Raw genomic sequence first — 21,482 nt, forward strand, 5'->3', positions numbered from 1 at the left:
AGTTGGGGGGGAGTGGGGGGGTGAGGGGGGGGAGAGTGGGGGGGGGGGGGAGTGGGGGGGTGAGGGGGGAAGAGTTGGGGGGGGGGGGGAAGAGTGGGGGGGGGAGAGTTGGGGGGGCTTGGGGGGAGGGAGAGGGGGGTGTGAGGGGAGAAGGGTGGGGGCTGGTGGGGAGTGAGGGGGATGGTGGGGAGTGAGGGGAGAAGGGTGGGGGCTGGTGGGGAGTGAGGGGGATAGTGGGGAGTGAGGGGATAGTGGGGAGTGAGGGGAGAAGGGTGGGGGCTGGTGGGGAGTGAGGGGGATAGTGGGGAGTGAGGGGGATAGTGGGGAGTGAGGGGAGAAGGGTGGGGGCTGGTGGGGAGTGAGGGGGATGGTGGGGAGTGAGGGGAGAAGGGTGGGGGCTGGTGGGGAGTGAGGGGAGAAGGGTGGGGGCTGGTGGGGAGTGAGGGGGTTGGTGGGGAGTGAAGGGAGAAGGGTGGGGGCTGGGGGTGGGGTGAGGGGGGTGAGGGGGAGTGAGGGGAGAAGAGTGGGGGCTGGGGGTGGGGTGAGGGGGGTGAGGGGGTGAGGGGGAGTGAGGGGAGAAGGGTGGGGGCTGGGGGTGAGAGGTGGTGGGCGGAGCTTGGCCATGTCAATCAAACAGAATCGGAAAATGTATTTGCTGTTACCCGGCGTAACAAACGCCGATCTAAACTCATCCCTGTCAACCCCTTATCAGTGCCCTACCTTATTACAGACACATTCAGAACGTATTGGTCACCCCGTGCCCCTTATACATCTCGACACAAGGGAGCAACACAAACAAATAGATTTGTTTTTGCCCGTATTGAAACGGCTGTACAGTACAAGAATATGGATTAAACCGTATGGTTTGACAGGTATGCTCAACAAACATAAAAAAAACCGGTTACAAATGCGGCTTTCATCGATACACATTTCTAGATGGTAACCGGTTTTCCCTCAGTTTTGCACTTGCGGTTACGGGCAATGCAAAAAACTCACCAATTAAAAATATATAAACACCGATCTGAAGGTAAAAACTACCTCTGATCTGGCATGGGCCGCTCGCTCCACATTTCGTCTCGGGAAGCCGCCGCCGCTGCAGCCTTCGCGCCGGAGCGGTGATGTACACAGCTCCTCGTGTCCTTCTTGTCCTTCTTGTCATTGTTGTTGTTATTAACATCTCGTCGTCGTGTTGTGCAAAGACAAAGATCCCCCCGTGAAGCCACCTTCATCAGACTGTTGGGGCGGGTGCTGTTCGCGAGTTGCAATCCTGCGAAGGCCGCCACTGTGGTACACGAGGAAGGGTGGCCAGCACCACGCCCGGCCGCCTTTGTCTCTCCCCCAGGGGCGATGCTTACTACACACCGCGCCGGGTACTCGTTTGAGGCTGAGTCGACCTAGGGGAGGGAGGCCACAGAACCGGTTCAGATTAAGTCCGGCGCCGGTGTCGGGATTCGTAGCGCAGCGCGCTCACCTCTACCATCACCGCTTTCCACAAACACACGGACACACACAGACACACTGACTAACACACAGACACTGACTAACACACAGACACATACAGACACTGACTAACACACAGACACACACAGATACACCGACTAACACACAGACACTGACACACACACAGACACACACAGACACTGACACACACACAGACACAGACTAACACACACACAGACTAACACACACACAGACACTGACTAACGCAGTATAAATGTGTCATTAAACCCGCCACCACCCGACAGCCAATTAGTAAGGTATGTCACTTAAATAAAACATGCCAATAGTGTTGTTGCTTGCATGGCCGGGTTCGCACTGCTGTGGCTTGTCTGTCGAATTTTACATTTCTGGACGAGATGTGTGCATCGGCCTCCCAACACGACTGCTCTTACACCACTGCCAACACTACTCCCTCTTGATACAACTACCGCAAGGGAGCAGCATCTATTTTGTCATCTTGGCTTTGCTCCCTAACTTCAACAACCCGTACTGACCAGCGTGGTGAAGTATGGTCAAACACGCTCCACAGAAGATGAAGGAGCATTAACTGTTAAGTGAGGGTGAACTGCATTAGATCATCGTATTAGGTAACGTTGGTACGAGGTGCAGAAAAGAGAGGGTCGATTGGTAAGTTTAGCTTGGAGTGAGGAATGAAATAACATCTGTTAAGAATTTGCAGCCAGCTGGGGAATTAAAATATTGAATACCTTTTACAAAACGTGATTCTCGTAAATGGACTTGGAGGAGCTCAAATGGTGAAATCAGGAATGCGATTGCCCTGATTAGAATCGACAAACCCCAGATTGTCAAGAGACGTCTCTGCCCAGAAGAAAATGTAGCACAGGAAGCGATCTCAGTCGGTGAGAGACGAGTTTCACTCTAAAATAGCCAAATAGAGGTCAAGCAGGTTAAACGTGAAGATGAAATAACATAAAGACATCCAGCTCACAAAGTGTCCCGAGTTATCACAACTTTGAACTTTACTTGAATTCTTTATTCAAACCCTCCATTGGTTTTTACTTTTCTTTAACTTTGTAAATCTTTAACTAGTACAGTAGATTAATGTTTAACACATTACGTGCGCTGTGTTATTTTGACATTGTAGGAAAAGGTGGCGCAGTGGTTGCCACACTGTAACAGTACTTCACATCATGGGAATAATCGGCACTGGGGAGACGAGGGTAGCCTGGCGTTGTGGCGGCCACACCACCCTATCGTGCGCAGTGCTGGCCTTCTTGATAGGTACTCGCAACACCTGCGCCAGCAGCACTGTGTAGGCTACAAGGCGGATCTTTGTGTGTTTTTTTGCTGCAGTGTGAGACCATGGGGAGATGGGGCTGCCTGGGCTTGCTGGCTTGGCTCTGTCTCCTCTACTGCACGGGCCTGTGGGTCTTCACGCGCGGCTTCCTGCTCAACCGCTCCGAGATCGTCCGCAACAGCTCGTGCGCCGACTTTCCCGCCCCGCCTGGCCTGCCCACACCGCCGGGCTCCGCCACCCCGAACCGGAGCTGCTGGTCGGTGCCGGCGCGCTACCGCCGCGCCGTGCTGGTCGTCATCGACGCGCTGCGCCTCGACTTCGCCACGTACGACGCGGCGAGGAGCGAGCCCAAGCCGTACGAGAACCGCCTGCCCGCGCTGCACGCCGCGCTGCAAGCGACGCCTCGACACGCGCGCCTCTTCCGCTTCCGTGCCGACCCCCCCACCACCACGATGCAGCGCCTCAAGGCCCTGGCCACGGGCGGGCTGCCCACCTTCATCGACGTGTCGAGCAACTTTGCGTCGGCGCGCGTGGAAGAAGACAACCTCGTCGGGCAGCTCGTCTCCGCCGGTCAGTGGCGCAGCGTCGGGTGGGAGGGGAGGCACTGGAGTGGACTGAGCCCCTCTCCACCCCCCTTCTGAAAGCAACATTGGAGCTATAAAGAAAAAAAAACACAAGTGGAGAAAGTATTCGGTGGTAGAACATAGGTTAACTCTTTGGAATGGCCTGTGTATTAAGATGAAAGCAGAGTGCTCGAAAGGACAGAGATGATCATGCTCTTTCGGTGTTGGGAATATCTCTCGGCGAAACGAAGAGGAATGAAGAAGAAGATATACCAATATCGACCATGTTGAGAGACAAAACACAATGAGAAGGTTTTATGGAGATGCCACCAATGCAGGGCAGGAGTAAAGGGAGACCGAGCGATAGAGGGATGTGGTGGAATTAAATACGAAGATAGTGAGTGTGCCTAGGGAAGGCTAAAATTAGTAGCACAGTCCAAGATAGGTCCTAGGGCACTCAATTAGAAGCTGTCGTTGAGCACAGGGCATAAACTTGCCTGTGCCCACCGGAGGCCATGTTTGAATTGTAACGCCGTGACGTGGGTTTGCTGTGCTGGTGCAGGTAGGAAGCTGGTGTTCCTGGGGGACGACACGTGGATGGGGCTGTTCCCCACGCATTTCCACCGATGCCTTTCCCTTCCCGTCGCTCAACGTGCGCGACCTGCACTCTGTGGACGATGGCATCTTGCAGCACCTCCACAGCGAGGGTGAGAGTCCGTGTATAATGTATACAGAGCAATGGTACAAATTATTGTTCGACTTTAAGCTCTGGTTCTGCACCTCCGAATTGTTGATTGAACAATGCGTCCGATTCATTATGAATTGTGCATTGGTATCCACGGACGAAATGCACCTTACAAATGCAAATTATAATTGTTATTATTCATTTAGAAGCGCCTTCTGGCTGTGATATTGAATACTCAAACCTCGTGTCTTTTCAGGGGATGCTATATTTCACTCGGGATGGAATGTGATTTCACACCGTTTAGTATGTGATGATAGATTCATCAAAGTTATGCCTCCGAGTGGTAGTGCCTTCTCAGATTCGTTTATTTTGATAAGATAACCATAAACGTTTGTATAAACAGATTTTTATTTTTCAAATCTCGTAGAACAAACACCACAACCTACTCTTGTCAATGAAGATATCAGGGGACATTCAACATTGCTCAGCAGTTGGCATGATTTGCTGATGCCTTGCAAAAAATACCGAGTTCCAGTGGGAATTGAACCACACACCTCATACTGGTAATGACAAAGCATACCCATACTCATAATAATTGCTAAATAATAAGTTACATTTTGCAACGTTTCATGTCTGGTGAGCCTCCTGGCATGGTTGGCTACATACGGTGCGAAGGAAGTTTTAAGATACATGCGTAAGACAGGGTGGGTAGAAATCACATTCTTCGTGCGTTTATAATTGTTATTTTGTAGAAGCGGGAAAAGCCTTTGCATAACAGTAGCTTATCCTCCGATGCCATCATCAACTCTTTTCAAACACCCTGAAAGCCCCCTTCTAATTGAATGTTTCCGTCACCAGGAAGTAAGGAAAGGCACTTGCGTGATTAAACCCTTTCAACTCGGGTGGTTCTGACGGATCCTGTTGTCCTTATTAATGCTTCAATAATTAATGAACATAAACGAATTGCACAATTAACGTTAATCATGAATTGAGCAATGCGGTCGGAGCTCCCACCACAAGTTGTCATTCAGTGCAGGGGTAGTAGCACAACTAAATTGACGTTCATCCTGTGGAAAATTATATTGTTCAATTATACGTGACATTTATATCACCATGGACTTTCAACGATTCACACTAAAATACCACCAATTATCTTAGTTGAAAATGATAAGAATAACTGGTTACTTGAAAGCTAAAACCAAAACGCATTCACCATTTACCTGCGTAGAATGTGGAATGGAGGTGAGGATATAGACTGCATCGTCGGTTTTTATTAAGTAATCAGCTTATTTGCCCACGTGTTTACGGTCGCGTGGACAACGAATCGCCGACCCTCCTCGATGAGTGAGGAGCAGCTCACAGTGCTACGAGTGCACGTAAAAGGCGTGAATGACACGCTTAATCTGTGGAAAATATGCTCATGGAAAGTTGAAAGTTAACTAAACTGTTAGAATTTCACGCAAGCAAATGCAACACGGTTTGTCCGTGTGTTGTATCCGTGTGCGTCCGCGCCTGCTTGCACAGTGGCCAAGAGCGACTGGGACGTGATCATCGCCCACTTCCTGGGCGTTGACCACGTTGGCCACCGCCTGGGGCCGCTACACCCGGCCATGTCTGACAAGCTGTCGCAGATGAATGAGGTGCTCAGGTTAGGACACCTTGCTCGCCCGCTCGCCCACCGGTCCGCCCAGCAGCTTGCCCACACGCCTGCTTTTCTTGCCAGCCGGTTTTCCTGCTGCCTTTCCAGCCTGCTCGCCAAACCACCCTCCACGCCTTCCGACATGGCCCGTTCACGTGCTGCCTCACTCATTCTCCCGCTCGCCCGCCGGCTCGCCGCTCTCTCCTCCGCGTGCGGAGTCAGACGCTCCTTTGCGTTACGCATGAGAGCACGCTTGTGTGAGGTACCAGTTCGTTTTGGTTTGTTAAGCCCTTGGAGTATTGCTGACAGGACCGTTGCGTGTAACAGCTCCACGCATAATCCTAGCTGTAAGGTTGGCACGTTTGTATTGCATGGGAGGTATGTGTGTATAATTGTGGGTAGCGGTGGTTTAGCGGTTAGCTTGCTGCGCTTTAAATCTGGCGTCCCGAGTTTGGTTCCTGCTCACGGCCAACACCAATGACGATTATCTGTACAGATCCTGGGCCTCCCCTAGGTCGACTCAGCCTCTAATGAGTACCGAGTGCGGTGTGTAAACATCGCCACTCGGGAGACAAAGGCGGCCGGGTGTGGTGCTGGCCACCCACCCCCTCAGTACCATTCCGGCCTTCATAGGTGCTCGCTAACAGCACTTGCCCCTACAGTATGTTATGGATGGCTATACGGGGGATCATTATATTTGTTGCATTCTCCCGCTTCCCCTCTCCCCCGCTGCAGTAACCTGCTGCGAGAGCTGCCGGAGGACGCGGTGCTGCTGGTGATGGGCGACCACGGCATGACGGAGACGGGCGACCACGGCGGGGAGAGCGAGCGCGAGACCAGCGCCGCCCTCTTCGTCTACAGCCCAATCCCCGTGTTCAAGGGGGCACAGCCACGGGTGCGCCCGTCGCACTGCCTCGTAACCCGAGGGCACGAGGGTTTAATACAAAAATAAATCAATCTCAGTTTCAAAGTTGACATTCGAGGCGCAGAGCAGAAGTACACGCGGAGAAGGATATTCCGAGCAGCTGAAATCGTCTCGTGGCCAGTCGCGTGACTGTGCGAGTTGGAAACAGCCTGGGCAGAACTTCATCCCGACAGTGGATCATCACGGCAGACGTTCAAGATGGTTTGGATTGAGTAAACAAATAGGAGGCATTCTTTTCAAAGTATCGCTCATAGCTTGTGCTGCTTCACATAGATGGTAAACCCTGCTTTATAAAGTGTAACAAACAAATGTCACTTTTAAAGCAAGATGTTTTCATCAAGACTTGTGGTTACTTGTGGCTAGTTTGGCACTACATTTGAAAAACCAAAATCTGATTTCACACATTCGTGAAATAAATGTAATCTATTTCACTCATTCATTACCGATGGATGCTGTGTGTGCACAGGAGCCACGGACCGTGTTCCAGACGGACCTGGTACCTAGCATGGCGCTGCTGCTAGGCGTGCCCATTCCCTACAGCAACCTGGGCCAAGTCATCCCAGAAATGTTTGGAGGAGAGGATGATGAGGAGGAGGAGGGTGACGGCGGCCTTCCCAGGGAGGGTGAGCCCATTCCTGCGGACGGCGAGAGTGTGGAGCGAGAGGAATCGGACTTGGCTCAGCTGCCGATGCATCTGCAGGCGCTGCACCTGAATGCACAGCAGGTACGTCACGGCATTTGGATTAGAGGCTTTGCTGCCTCTTCACCGCTGTATAATCGAGCTGCGCCAGGGCCATCTCGAAGTCAGCCCAGCGCCGGTCCGTGACCTCTGGATTGTTTTTCCATTTCAGAAGCCGAGCCGTGCACCAATGTCATATGCAATCAATGTTTCATGAACTATTAACGACTGTTCCCTCCACATTCAGAAACATAGGTTTAGAGTATTTGGCTGCTTGAATTGTCCACGTGATGACAAGCCACTTCGTTGGCTTATCATCACATCTGAAAAGAGCTATACAGCTCAGTGGGCCTTACCTGGTAAAATAAAAAAAATAGATTAATAGTTTAGTTTAGCTGTCGGCTGGTGCTCACTGTCACTGCGTGCGTCTCGTTTCCAGGTGCAGCGTTTCCTCGACTCGTACGCAGCGCTGTCCGACGACCTTCCGCCGGACGGCCTGCACGCCCTGCGTCGCCGCTTCTCCGAAGCCGCGGCCGCATACAATTCGCTGGCGTCGTCCCCGAGCCCCGGCCTCCGTGCCACCGCCGCCACCGCGCGTGACGTCGAGGCGAAGCTGCGCCGCCACTTGAGCGGCGTGCGCAACCTGTGCGTGGCGTCGTGGGCCCGCTTCAGCGTCCCCGCCATGTTCGCCGGCGTCGCGCTGCTGCTCTGCGCCTGCGCGGCGAGCGCCGCCCTGAGCCAGGCCGCGCCGCGGGAAGGGCTCCCTGGGGTCGTCGCCACGGCGGCGCTGGTGGGAGCGCCGGCGGGGGCAGCGGTCGCCGCCTTCGCCGCGGCGGCGTCCGGGACGAAGGCCGAGTTGTGCCTGGCCGCGCTGTGCGGCGCCAGCGTGGCGTCCTTGCTGGCGTTCGTCAAGGAATGTCTGGGGACCCCGCCGACTCCGGCTCCCGCCGGTCCGCAAGAGGCCGGCAGCAAGGACTCCGGCGTGGGCGCGAGTGTCACCGCCGTGATCGCGAGCAGCGGCTGCCTCGCGCTGCGCTTCTTGGCGCCGTTCTCAAACAGCTACTTGATCCAGGAGAGCCAGGTGCTGCCCTTTCTCATCCAGTCAGTGGCTGTGTGGTCCTTGCTGAGCTTCAAGTGGTCGGGGACCCTGACCCTGTCTCTTCCGGCCGGCGGCGGAGAAGCGTCGAAGTCCGCTCAGCAGCAGCAGCAGCAGGCCGTAGCCGGGAGCCCCGCGCTGCGCCGCCAACAGAGCTGGTACATCGTGGCGCTGACGCTGGGTCTGCTGTGCTGCTCGCGACTCGCCCTGACGCTGCGCGTGTGCCGTGACGAGCTCACGAGCTGCGAGCCTTCGACGCTGCTCGTGCCGCCGCCGCGGCAGCAGGGCCGCTCGCGTGCCGACGGCCTCCCGCTGGCGCTGGCCGCCGCGTCCCTCTTCGGCGTGTGGGCGTTGACGCGGGCCGCGCTCCGCCACCTGGGCAACCTGAACGATCTGCTGTCGCCACCCACGCTGCTGGTGCGCCTGGGCCAGCCCGTGGCGCTGCTGTGCGTGTGCTGCCACTGGGCGTTGGCGCTGCTCCCCGAGCGCGGGCGCCAGGCGTCGCACGTCCCCGAGTGGGCGCAGGAGGCGTTCCCGCGCGCCGTGTATGGCGTCGTGGCGCTGGGGCTGCTGCTGCTGCTGTGGCGGCCGCTGGCCGTGTACGTGAAGCGCCGTCGGGGCAACGCCGCCGCCGCCGGTGGCTCCGGCGACGCGGTCCCGTTCGTCGACTCGCTAGGGGGGTTCGCGCACCCCGAGGAGAGGCTCAGACACGTCATCCCACAGATATACAGGTGCCTGACAGACAGGACAGCGTTGTGATGTTTATATTTCCTACAATTTGTTTCCTTCTCTAGCCCAGGGGTCAGCAACCACAATAACAAGAATAATTTTTCATTTCAAATTCGGTAAAAAAAACCTCTTATTTCAAGAGCCGCAATGCACGTAAATATGAGATGGTGGTCCTCCTTAATAAACAACGTCACGAAGCATTCCTTTAAGAGCCGCATGCGGTTTCAGAGCCGCAGGTTCCCGACCCCGGCTCTAGCCTCCTAAGCCAGATCAGGCATTACCGATGTGGGCCCCATGATAACTGCAATGCTTTGCGCTCCAATGCAAGAGAAGCAGCGAGAGAAAGAGCATCTGGGCACCACAGTGGCAAGATGTTAACTACCTCGCCTAGTATAGAGGTCTTGGGTTCGATCCCGACCTTGACGCCCGCTGAATATTTGGAGTTTGCACGTTCTCCCCGTGGTTGCGTGGATTTTTGTCCGGGTCCTCCAGTTTTCTCCTTCCACATTTAGAATGAACATTCCTTCAGAGTAGTTGGCTGCTGCTCTAAATCTCCACGTGATAAGCCACTTTGTTGAGCTATCATTTGTGATAGCCAGGTCATAAATAAAGTTTAGTTTATCTGGATCTACCGCCACCCCCCACTAAGGCACGTGTCGCGCTCGCTCGACGTCCAGCTGAGCTCGACGACGACGCCGGTGGCGCCAGCAGCAGCCGGTGCGGACGAGGGCGGCGGTCACAGCGTGGCGGCGTTCGGCCTGGGCTCGGCGTACACCGCCACGCTGCTCGTGCTGCTCACGTGCCTGGGCCTGCTGCTCGCCATGCTGCACCAGCCCGGCGCCGCGCCCTCCTTCCTGCTGCTCTTCGTGCAGGCGGCGCTCATGCTGGAGCGCCGCGCGGCCGCCGTGAGCCTGCACGCGTCGCCAGCGGGGGACGGCGCAGGTGATGTCACGCGACGTGGCAAGGCACCCCTCGGCAGCGGTGCTCGGAGGCATCCGCAATATTTTTTATGAGAATCGTGGTATTTTTGACCCCCTTCAACAAGCGGAAGCAAATGCTGCATATATTGATGTCGGAACCTTTAAATAAACAGTCACGTAATCAGTGGCCTCTTCACTAATTGGGAGTGCAGTAGGAAGTGGGGGGGAACTTCTGAGATCCCATCTGTTATAGAACCACTGATATACCTTGTTAAAAACATAACCCACGCTAGCTTTATTGTAACACCCACAATCTGCTTGCACCGCACCGTCTCCCGCGGCGTTCACCGCTCAACCCCCAGGAGGGCTGCTGTGCGTGCCGCTGCCCGACGTGGCCATGTGGTCGCTGGCCGCCTGCCAGTTCTTCTACGCCACGGGCCACCTGCCCACCTTCCCCGCGCTGCAGTGGAACGCGGCCTTCGTCGGCTTCCACGGAGGCCACGGCGGGCACGTGCTGCCCGCCCTCCTCGTGGGACTCAACACCTACGCCTCTCACGCGCTCTTCGCAGGTACGCCTGCGTCCCACCCCCCCACCCCTCACCCAACCTCCCATGTGCCACCTGGGCAGGCCACGCCACCGCAACGGTGACATGCAGCGAGGTTTCACCACGGCAGGTGATTGAGAAAGTGAAGCTTTGTGCTCTGGGGTGCATGGAGTCGTGCGACCGAACGCGAGTGAAAACCTGATATGCCGTGGGCTTCTCTTAACTGACAAAAATAATTTGCAGTGACGGCGAGTTACGTCCTTTAAAGTGACTTATTAATCCATGGTCGTAAAATGATCAGCGCTTTGTGGGAAATAATAAGTGGTTGTTCTTTGGAGAGACTGCCATAGGTATGTGGCTTTTCCACCACTGGTTCAGTGCTGCCTACAGAGATCAATGCTGTCCGACATTGGTTGAAAGCGTCGAAACAATACGACTTAAAAAACCGCGGTTGCCGTCGCCGCTCCCAGCCGGACTGCCGCTGCTGCTCACGTGGCCGTTTGCGCGCGAGGCCGGCGCGGCGCGGAGAAGCCCGGCGGACGAGGGCGCCACGGGGATGGAGATGCGACTGCACAGCCACCCCACGCTGCTGCACGGGGCCCTGCTGCGCCTGGGCGCCACCTACCTGCTGCTCGTCGGGCTGCAGGTGACGCACGTGGGGGCCCCTTCCAGCTGCACCGGGGGTCAGCAACCTGCGGCTCTTTGAGGACGGCTTCGTGTGACGTTATTCACGTGCATTGGCGGCTCTTGAAATATTGAGTTTTTTTTTTACCGAATTTTAACAATATGGCTCTTGTTGTTATTTTGGTTGCCGATCCCCTGAGCTCCACACCGACCGCACGATCAGAGTCATGGCACCAACCCATGGACGGATCCATGGGTTGTACGTAGCTCATCCCATAGGCCCCGTGCCTTTCCTTCGATGGTCTCCAGCCCCTTTTTAAACTGCATTTACATTATCAACAAAGAAGATGGAGCGTGGCAGAAGCAGGGATACACGGGCGCTCCGCGGCCGGTAGAAGCGAGTGGATCTCGAGGAAGAGTGACTTTGACGAGTTGTTAACTTGACCCTCGTGCCGTGTGTCGTCCGGTCTGCGAGCAGCTCACGGCAAGCGTCTGCGCCGCTGCAGTGCTTCGCCGCCACCTCATGGTCTGGGGGATCTTCGCTCCCAAGTAATTGCTCGCATGCAGCATTCATAATACGCAGCACATATGGGTTTACAGAAAATGTACATTTTCTGACTTCTAAGTAACACTCGACTGCCTGTCTCATCAGGCCATCTCGCTAAAAGTGACTGCGAACATGCATCTGCGTGTGTGTGTGCACGTGTGTGTGCACGTGTGTGTGTGCACGTACGTGTGTGTGTGCATGTGTGTGTGTGCACGTGTGTATGTGTGCATGTGGCTGTAGGTTCCTGTTCGAGGCCGTGGGCTTCGTAGTGAACGGCGCGTGTCTGCTGCTCGGCGTCGCGTTTGTGCTTCGCGTGGACGCCGCCGTCGCCGCATTCTTCCGCCGGCTCTGCCAGACGCTGCCGTACTAGTGGGGCAGGAGGAGGGGTGGGACGACGGTCGGCAGGCTTGAAACAACGACAACCGTGAGCAGTGGAGTCTGTCAAAGCGGGGAGAGAGACCGGGTGGAGAAGAGCGATTTGGGTTTATATGGAGGACCCAAAATGCGCGGAAGGAGGCCATGGAGGTGATGGGAGTGAGCATTGTCCTCACGCTTTTGCAGAGCAAATGCCAAATCTATGGAGAACCTCGGTAGGTCCATAGGTGTACGGTTACCTGCAATGAAGCCCGCCGTGCTAATTGCTGAAACACTGACGGTGAGCCACCGTGAACTCAATAATTCAATGACGCAAATCCACCGCACATCAGCCGAAGCCATTCCCCCGGCTAACTCATCGTGGCTTCGACTTGGAGTGTTGCGATTCTTCGAGCCATACGAAAGAGTAAGAAGGGGAGACCCCATACTCCGTGGAACACGACCCGTCTACACGCCGGAGCAGGGAACGCGCGTCGTCGCTGGTTAAGTTTCGCCTCTCTTGGCCATCACAAGTTCGTGTGCCGATGCCGCGGATGTGGGGAGGTGCCAGTGGAGCATCCAGCTGCGAGTGCCAACCACAGACCTCGTCTGCAACCCACAGCGATGTGTCACAAACACCGATGTTTTCACGAGCACGAGCATTTAAAGTCTCGGAGCACCGAGGCCCCCCCCGATTGTGAGCAGTTCATCCCTTGTGCCTGGTCAGGCGTGGGAAGGAACAGACAGTGGTAAGACGGGTCGTGTACACGACAGCAGCGGTAGCGGGAGCAGAGGGCATCGCAGCATTCGATTGCCGCCTCTCCCAGGCGGTTCGTTTGCCGCGCTCCAGCCGTCCGTTTCTCCCGTTGGCAACGCGCGACGTGCTAATATCACAAGACATTCCGACAACCGTTTCCGGAGGCTACTCTTCGTATCATAACTTAATGAACAATGAATATGCAGTATCGTTTATTTTCTTTTTTATAAGCATATGAATTTATATAACAACAAATCAGGTTTTCATAAATATCTAATTTGCAAAAAAATATCAAATATTTACATTTAAGGCAGACTCGTTGCGAATTGAGGAGTTAGCCAACTGTTCAGTAGTTCAGGAGCCAACTGCACTGAAAGTAAAAAAAAAACAGCATGAGCTTCATTGATTTTCCTTCAAAGACTCCTCCTGTCACGACGAGGGCACCGCTTAGTGGATTAAGGGAGAGAAGAATTGGCTCCATGGGCTTGTAGAGACCGACCAGTGGAGAGTGCACACACACAGCCCACGCTGGAGATGTTCCTATGCAAATCCAACGAACTGGACGGTCTGCTTAGAACAGTGACACACGAGACCACGGGCAGCCGACGAATAAATAAGTCTTAACCCTTTAACGCAGATTTGACCTGGTCAACTTCTGGCTGGAATCCCCTCCCCAAACAACGACGCCTGCCGCACGCCGCTCCTTTGAGAGATGCCGTTGCGCGAATCCAATCTCGCATTGCATGGCGACGGTACCGAACACCCGAATGGATTGGCAGCCTTGCAGCCGTCCCACCGTGTTCTTGGGTGGAAGATCTCGACAGGGTCCAGTGATCGCTCTGTACAGTTTACGCCTGGCGTGGGGAAACATACGCCCTGCGACTTTGTTTCACGTGACCAGTGGTCGCAACGTCGCACGTATCCGTCATTGCAAGCGTCTTGGCCGCACCAATTGGTTGCGAGAGTTGAGGATATGTTCGACCCGTGTCTATCGTTTTTGTGTGCTCAGTCACTACTGTCACTGCGAGTGTCCTCTTGCAGTGACAGGTGTGTGTGGCCCGCCAAAGAGATTTGAATGTTTGGCCCTCTGTAAGGAAGCTGTTGTCCACCCCTGGCTCTCTGAGTGTTATGCATTGGGAAGATGGATTGTGTTGGTCTCTGACCTGTGAAGGACACACACCTTTTGCATGTATGTGCCATCGATTTTTTTTTAAAGGTTCGTTCCGGTGTTTTTTTTGTAAGCAAATATTTATTTGAAATTTTTCAACTTGAAATGCAGCTCGGTCTGGGTTTTTTTAAATTGAGGATTTGCCTTTAAGATTGTCGCTACACTGCACAAGACTTGTACGCGTTGTACGTTTATACTTGAATTTAATATATCAACATTGATGGTGTAAAAACTAAAACAACCCATCTGTATGTTCAGTGATTACATTTCAATAAAAAGATAAATTCCCTGGTACATGGTTGAAGTCCTCCCTCTGTATGCAGAATCGTTTTTTTGCATGTCATTTTCTGAAATTCGCATTCACGTTTTATTTCGTGTACGTCAGGTTTTCTTTCGATACATATACGTCGTTGGAATGGAACCGTAAGAATTTTTAAAATAACTATCAGTACAGAGGCTCCCACAAGGCCAAGCGGGAGGACGTGTGGCACGGTTTGGTGGCAGCTATCATAGTGCGGTGCTGTCACTACAGTTGTCTGCGGTGAGTAACATATCTTAAACAATGGCACTGCGCATCTCGAAATAAAATTAACTTAACCGCTTGCGAGTTTAGGAGATCCAGCGGTGAACGGGACCCCACGCTGCAACTTGCAGACGTCTCAGAAAGGGTTAATTGGAGGTGAATTTGAGCTTTGTTTCAGCTCCCGCCCCTTCCTGCTTGTGCCCGCCCTTTCATCTCGAGGCCCCGCTCCTACCTCTTGAGGCATTCGTGTGGACGAAGTCTATCGAGGTGCGTGTTTTTTTTACGTGGGAGAAATCCAGATAATCCATACAAATGAGCGGACAACACGTACATGACATAACCAGCCTAATTGATGTACTGTATTCAAAAAGCACACCCAACTCCGCACGAAAAGTGTTTGTTGCACGATTTCCGTGAGTAAACTTGCGGTGCTGTCATCGCGACAACCCCCCAAAATAAAGTCCACTCCGTTCACAGCCTTGCACTCGTTTTGTTGCAGTTTATTTATTTACTTACGAACATTAACGTTGCAACCACGTGAACGATCATCGTCTCGAGTCAACCTCTAACCTCCACAAAGCGTTTAACGCGAAACATTCAGCCGACCTCTGGATGGGCACAACGTACGATTGCGCCGTGCCGTACCGTGGCATTGCTGACCGCCGTACAAGGAGTTTTGAGAATGGGCCGTTATAATTGCGCAAACGCTAACTGCAACTACCGTACTTGTCAAATCACCCATAACACAAACGCGTCCGTAGTGGTGTTTCGTCACAAGAGGTCGAAGGGTCACGCGAAGTCAGCGCGACATTTTCGTTAATATTCTCCAACGCGCTTTTTTATTTTCTTAAACCACACCCTCTTAAGTCTTCTGTGCATAGCAGGAGTCGTGTTGCAACGAACGACATACAATGTTTAATCATCAAAATTATAACATTTGCTTGATTTTCAAACACGCGGTATTATTACAAATTAAAGTCCCCAGGATCCAGCGAGCCCTGGGTGGTGCTCACCTCTGTTAGTCCTGAGCTAGCAGTGGAAGTTCCACATTCATATGCTGGGGCCAATGCTCAAACAACGACCTCTGTGTGTTGACTTCTTGCCAAGTGGGGCAGCCTCACCGGGTGGCACTCAATCTGCCGACCCCAAATGGACTGCGACCAGGTCATGGGACTTGGAATGGTCTTGAGATCACGAGCACAACGGATGTCGGGTTGAGCCATGCGGCCCTCTCGTCAACGCTGCAAAAGAAATCGTTCGTTCGCCCCCACGCGCGCGTTCAGCAATATGGTGAGTTTGGCACAGAGATTGCGTTGCGCTCGGGGTGACCCTGGTAGTATATATATTGACGGACGTCAAGGTTTCGTGAACAGGCATTGCGAACCACTTTCTTAAACGGATTACGAGGGGTGTGAGAGCTGACACTGGGAGAAAGAGACGACCACTGTAAACTGAACAATTGCTAAAGTTCTAATGAGAGTGACAGAGCTGAATATGGGAGGAATAAAATCTTTGGTCGAAAGAGAAATTGCTCTTGTATGAACAAATAACGATTTAATACCACGAAAAAAATTCACTCTGTTGAAGCCGGATTGCTAAATAAAATAAATCACAAATTAAAAATTGCTTAAAACTCTAGCAGCTCCGAATCAAGATGAGATAAAAAAAAATTGTATCAACTTGGAAGTGGTCCATTTGGGATTCAGTGACGTAGGTGACAATTCGTCATATCTGTTTCCAATAAGCCTATTGGTTTCCATCACAAACGAACTCTCGCTAACGTGATCTTGTTAAGCAGACCTAAACGCAGAGCCCCACCAAAATCAAGACTCCCAGCAGTGGCCACGTGGCAATTGGGGGCCCTCAACCAGCGTCACACTTCCCAAACGTTCTTCACACGCGGATGTTCCCATTGGGCTCCCTCCGACAGAGGAGGTTCGCTATACCTGGGCACAAAGAGCCACGGTGGAGGAAGAGATTGGACCACAGCCGTGGCCACGTGGCTCACAGCAGCGTGGTGCAGCGAGCATCTTCGGCTGGGAGATGCTCGCGTCCACTCTCAAGGAGAAGTAACGCCGAGACATCCACAAAGTTTCACGGCAATGGGGAGACCCTGGGGAGAGGGCCAGTGGCTCGTCAACTTGGGTTGTCCGCATTGGGAAGCGTGGGAGCACCATAGCGGCCATCATGACCACATTTTTATAGCCGAAAACCAAAACTTGGGGTTTATTTTTTCTACGATTTAAATACTAAGATGAAGAGGCAATATTCACGCAGTGTCTTGAGGTGGCCCCTTGAAAAGCCATTTCAACTCAACGGGCTCTCACGTTATTACAAAGTAAACGAACGAGAGGTTGACGCAGCATTGGCAACTTTAATTTAACACGTTTCACTCAGCCAGGCGAGAGCCTGGTGAAAATCACTTCTTCACCAAGACAGACGCCTCCCGCCACCAATCAAAACGGAACATTTTTTTAAAAGTATTTTTCTTTTAATCTTTAAAACAAACTAAAATATAACGTTGTAGCTGTGGGCAATTTTGCCATTTCGGGATTAGTTCTACGACACTGGCACGCGACGTCCCACTGTCATGATTTGACAGGGCCTTCAACGTCCAGCAGACGATGATCTTTGGCGGCAACGTCCTGCGGGAACTTACTGGGCGGCGCGAGTGGGAGTTGATCCCCCCAGTGTGTGCAAATGACCCGGAGGGGAACTGTCCTTCCCCGCCTGCGGACACAGCCGAGTACGGTCCAACAAAGAACATTCCTCGCGTCCGGCCGTGCGCGCAACGCACAAGCGGCGTGGAACGGGGGGGGGGGGCAGCCTCGAGTCGTCGTGGACGATAATTTACAGCCCTTTGTCAGCCGACTGCCGGATGAAGGCCTCCCCCGTGCCGCGTCGATCGTGGGGGTTGTGCGACCGGTACCACGGTGGTTAGCACGGATTTATAAGTTGAGAGAGAGGGCCCAGCACCGGGCTCAGATATGATGTTAGCTGTGGCAGGGAATGTAACGCGGGTCACCGGCGTTCATCGTGCGGTGCGCTCAGCAATGCGCCGCCCCGCTTCCCTCGAATCGTTAAAATGACAATGATGATGACCCCTCTGTGTTACTGCAAGGTTCGAGTTTTTAACGTTTTAAAACTGTTGGATTTTCTTCGGGTAACAAGCAGCCTGCCCAGTGCACACACAAAAGCGATGTTCGTAGCCAAAGCTGTCCTTCCACGCCTGCGACCCGCAGCGCCGCGTTGCAGCCGCGGCGCTGCCACGAGCGCACACGGCAGACGACTCCTCGCCGTGCTTCAAGCCCCCGGCGAGACTCGCGATAAAAACAAACGACGGATCAACCTAGCGATCGGTTTACTTAAGTTAACATATAAATTATAGGCTATACTTGTCAATAATAAAAAATAAATTAGAAAGAAAAAACAAAAGCACTCGGCTCAGGTCACACAATCTACAGGAATAACGTCCCGCGAAAAACGGAAACTCTGGGCGAGGCGGGCGCCCGCGGTCATGTGGCGACGCTAAAGTGACAAATCTAACGCGAGGGGAAAACACGCGCGTCAAAATCTGCGGGTACTGTAAAGTATTTAAGAATTGCACTTTTGAAAACTAATTTACTCTTCTCTTTCCACTCCAAAAAAAACATTATAGTAAAAACAAAACGGCCTCCCCCGCTTGACCCACCGAGCCCCCTCGCCTGCATATTCCGTCTCTCGCGCCGTCGCTCCGAGGTCGACGCTTATTGGCGTGGCGGCCGTCCTAAGGGTTTCCCTGGTCCCGAGCGGCGCGGCGCGGCGAGCGGCTCCGGCGGGCGATTTGGCAGAGCCGCACCGACATCCCCAGTACCGCGGCGCGATGCCCCGAGGTGGGTGGGGGGGGGGCCAGATCAGTAACCGGTAACCGCACGAGGCAACACGAACTTTTAGTTGGCTACCGAGAGTGAATTATGCGATGGCCTGCTCGTTTCAAACGGTTGTCGCGTAATTGACTGTTGGCCGGCCACTTAAAGGAAGTGGAAGTTCTAACATGATCCCACCTCGGGTGGCAGTGACGAGTGAAACATCTGGCCCCGGCTCAACTGGTTTTAAGTCTCGCTCTGATACTGGGTATCGCTTTAAAAAAATAACTATTGATTAGCATTGCTCAACACGAGGTATTGCCCAATGTTAAGAAGGTAACTCCGTATATTGACCAACACCTATTCAACTTAGCAATCAAAAGGCATCGCGGCCCTGAAATGGAGATGCAACACCAAGATTGATTAAAAAAAAAAGTGTCAATAATAGCCCTTCTGAGATTGCCATACTGGTATATAACCCTGGTATCGTGGGCGGTGGAAATGATACCTTCAGGTATCGGCTCAGTAAATACTCAGGTGACCTTGCTCCGAGTGGACTCGGAGCAATCGGAGGGGGGTAGATCTGGAGGACACTCCCTGGAGGTCTTGGTGAGCAATTCCGGATGTCTACGGCAAAAAGGTCAGGAGGCTCGGTGGAGAGCCCGGGACCTTCCAGGCTCTGTACAAGAATCCAAGACGTTGCCACATTTGGAGCCCTCATTGCCTGACTGCTCCGACTGCGGCTCCTTGGCTCTGTCGACGCTCCCACGCGCCGCGCCGGCCCCCAAGGGACGGCCGCTTGAGAGAGAAACGACCGCGGCGGAGAACCACCCCCAAGTGTCGTCATCCCGGACGCGCCGTCACTCACGTTGACCGAAACCCCCACCGGCGAAGAGACGGAGATGCCGGAGCGGTCTCGGGCTGCGAGCGGTGGTGAGTATTAAAGCGTTGTCTCCAACGCCAAGGCTGGAGCTGAGCTTTTGTGCAACGCACGAGGGGGGGGGGGGGGGTGCGAGGAGAGACAGAAAGGGGAGATGCTTGGGGAAATTAGTGGGGAGATGAGAGGGCAGATGAGTGGGTGAGTGGGGAGATGAGTGGGGAGTCACGAGAGAGTTCCCTTCTATTCATAAGGGTTCCCACCGTAATTATTTGAACAAGTGTAATAGTATGTATTCTGCTCTCTACTACGCCAATTGGTAAATGGAATTACAGTGCCCTCAACGTCCGGACACTCATCTCTCCGATCGTTGTATAAAACCAAATTGCACTGCAACGCATGGACGTGTACCGGCTTTGTTCACCCGGCAGAGTCCCAAGGCTGTTTTTCATGAAGGGACCAGCTTGGGATGTGAACCAATTCCTGTCGAGTGTTTAACGACGAATCGGCATTCCAGACGTAGACCGCCACGCCTGTGCCACCGTACACGTCACTGGAGCGAAGTTAGCAAGAACGCGCGGACCGGGTAGCGGACCGGGTAACGGACCGGCTGATGGACTGGGTAACGGACTGGGTAACGGACCGGGTAACGGACCGGTTGATGGACCGGTTGATGGACCGGGTAACGGACCGGCTGATGGACCGGTTGATGGACCAGCTAACGGACCGGGTGACACCGCTTACGTTGCTTGGTAAAGCCACGGGACGGCTCGCGTGCAAATGAGATTAAAAATGGCAACAACACATACTCTTTAAGATGCCGTGGCTATTTAAAAAAAAGTCCAAGTTGTGTCTCTGCCTGCGGCCATCTGAGAGGCGGGGCCCTGACGTGGCACTGGGAATGGCGTGTCGATGCGGGGTGTGGGACTTCCTTAGTTAGGTCTCAAAATGTTTTTCTACCTTTCTTGTTGTTATTTAAGTATTAGTATTATCTCACATAAAAAATGTGGATTCTTTATCCGACTGAATTTTGTACGTATTAATCTGCTATTGAAATGAAGCATGAAAAATAAACTAAGTTGTAGTTCCGCGAGTGCAACTCAATTATTTTTCAAAAAGTAAACGTGTGACGGAATGTGTGACGTGACGAGATGGAGACACGGCATGGGCGAGCGACGGGCGAGCGATGGGCGAGCGACGGGCGAGTGGTGGGTGAGCGACATGAACTCCCGGGGGCCCCACGCGGCGTTGCACAAAACCACCCAGAGCCGCCATGCACCAGCTCCGCTCTCGCGCCCGCCCGGCATCTCAAACACACGTCTCATCGCACCGACTCTAACCACCCAGAAATCTAGACACTTTCACTTCCTGTCCTGAACTTAAATAATTTCACTCTCAGCTACGCGTCACCGAACCTCGGGGACACGGGAGATCTCTGCAGTCTCCCCCCTCTGGCCACACCCCCGGTGGTTTGGGTTGACGTGAAGCCGCACCGGTGCCGTGTGTATGCACGTCGAACTTCTTTCGCGCCGCACGTAGCCATCCGTGCTCATCGGAGGTGCGGACATACGTCGCTGGCGTTGGCCGTGAGCGGGAAATCCAACTCGGGTCACGCCGCGAGGTGGGTCGTGGTCATGGAGGGAGGGGGGAGGGGTGGGAGGTGGGGGGGCTCGTGAAGGCCGAGGGGGGGGGGCATCAGAGCCGTGGGGAGTAGCGCGGGTTCTGCGGCGTCTCCGTGTATGACTTGAGCTCGTACGCCGCGCCCGAGTCGATCTCCATCGACTTGCGAGAGAAGAGCAGCCGGATGTCCGAGTGCAGGTAGATCTTGCCCGACTTGGAGCTCAGGAACCTGCAGGGGGGGGGGGGGAAGGCAACGGCATAACGAGACGGCTCGGCGAGACTTCGACACTTCACAAACCTTCAAAGTGCCCTAGCGCCATGGAGGTCACCACCACTTGGTAGCGAATGGCAGTTATTGCTGCTGTTGTTGTTGTGTACGCGTGCGGTGTGCGTGCGTTCCAGGAGTGTAGCAGTTAGCGTGCTGCGCTATGAACCCGGCGACCCGAGTCGGATTCCCGCTCACGGCCAACACCGGTGACGTGTATCTGAATGCCATCCTAGGTCTCTCTGAGGTTGACTCAGGCTAAAACGAGTGCCTGGTGCAGGTGTGTAAATTAGGCGATAAAAGACGGCCGGGCGTGGTACTGGCGACCCACCCCCTCCCCTCGTGTGCCGTGCCGGCCTTCAT

The 21,482-nt window shown here is 53.8% G+C and overlaps 2 protein-coding genes across 2 annotated transcripts in view; one reads left to right on the forward strand and one right to left on the reverse strand.

The window, feature by feature from the left end:
- The first annotated feature begins 1,079 nt into the window (after positions 1-1,079).
- LOC133343896 (GPI ethanolamine phosphate transferase 3-like) lies at positions 1,080-14,828 on the forward strand. Its single transcript, XM_061553875.1, is given in 13 exon segments — positions 1,080-1,115; positions 2,815-3,328; positions 3,884-3,948; positions 3,950-4,028; positions 5,531-5,654; positions 6,381-6,540; positions 7,037-7,294; positions 7,689-9,076; positions 9,724-10,016; positions 10,357-10,563; positions 11,010-11,185; positions 11,642-11,712; positions 11,951-14,828. Coding segments are annotated over 12 exon segments (3,456 nt in total). The 5' UTR covers positions 1,080-1,115; positions 2,815-2,823; the 3' UTR covers positions 12,081-14,828.
- A 168-nt stretch (positions 14,829-14,996) lies between these two features.
- ATOSA (atos homolog A) overlaps positions 14,997-21,482 on the reverse strand; it is a 78,081-nt gene continuing 71,595 nt past the window's right edge. Inside the window, 1 exon segment of the mRNA XM_061553317.1 lies at positions 14,997-21,083. Coding sequence (XP_061409301.1) covers positions 20,930-21,083 — 154 coding nt within the window. The 3' untranslated portion in view covers positions 14,997-20,929.

The sequence above is a fragment of the Lethenteron reissneri genome, chromosome 18, assembly GCF_015708825.2.
Source record: "Lethenteron reissneri isolate LAM-NWPU_2019-01 chromosome 18, ASM1570882v1, whole genome shotgun sequence".
Taxonomy (NCBI): Eukaryota; Metazoa; Chordata; class Hyperoartia; order Petromyzontiformes; family Petromyzontidae; genus Lethenteron; species Lethenteron reissneri.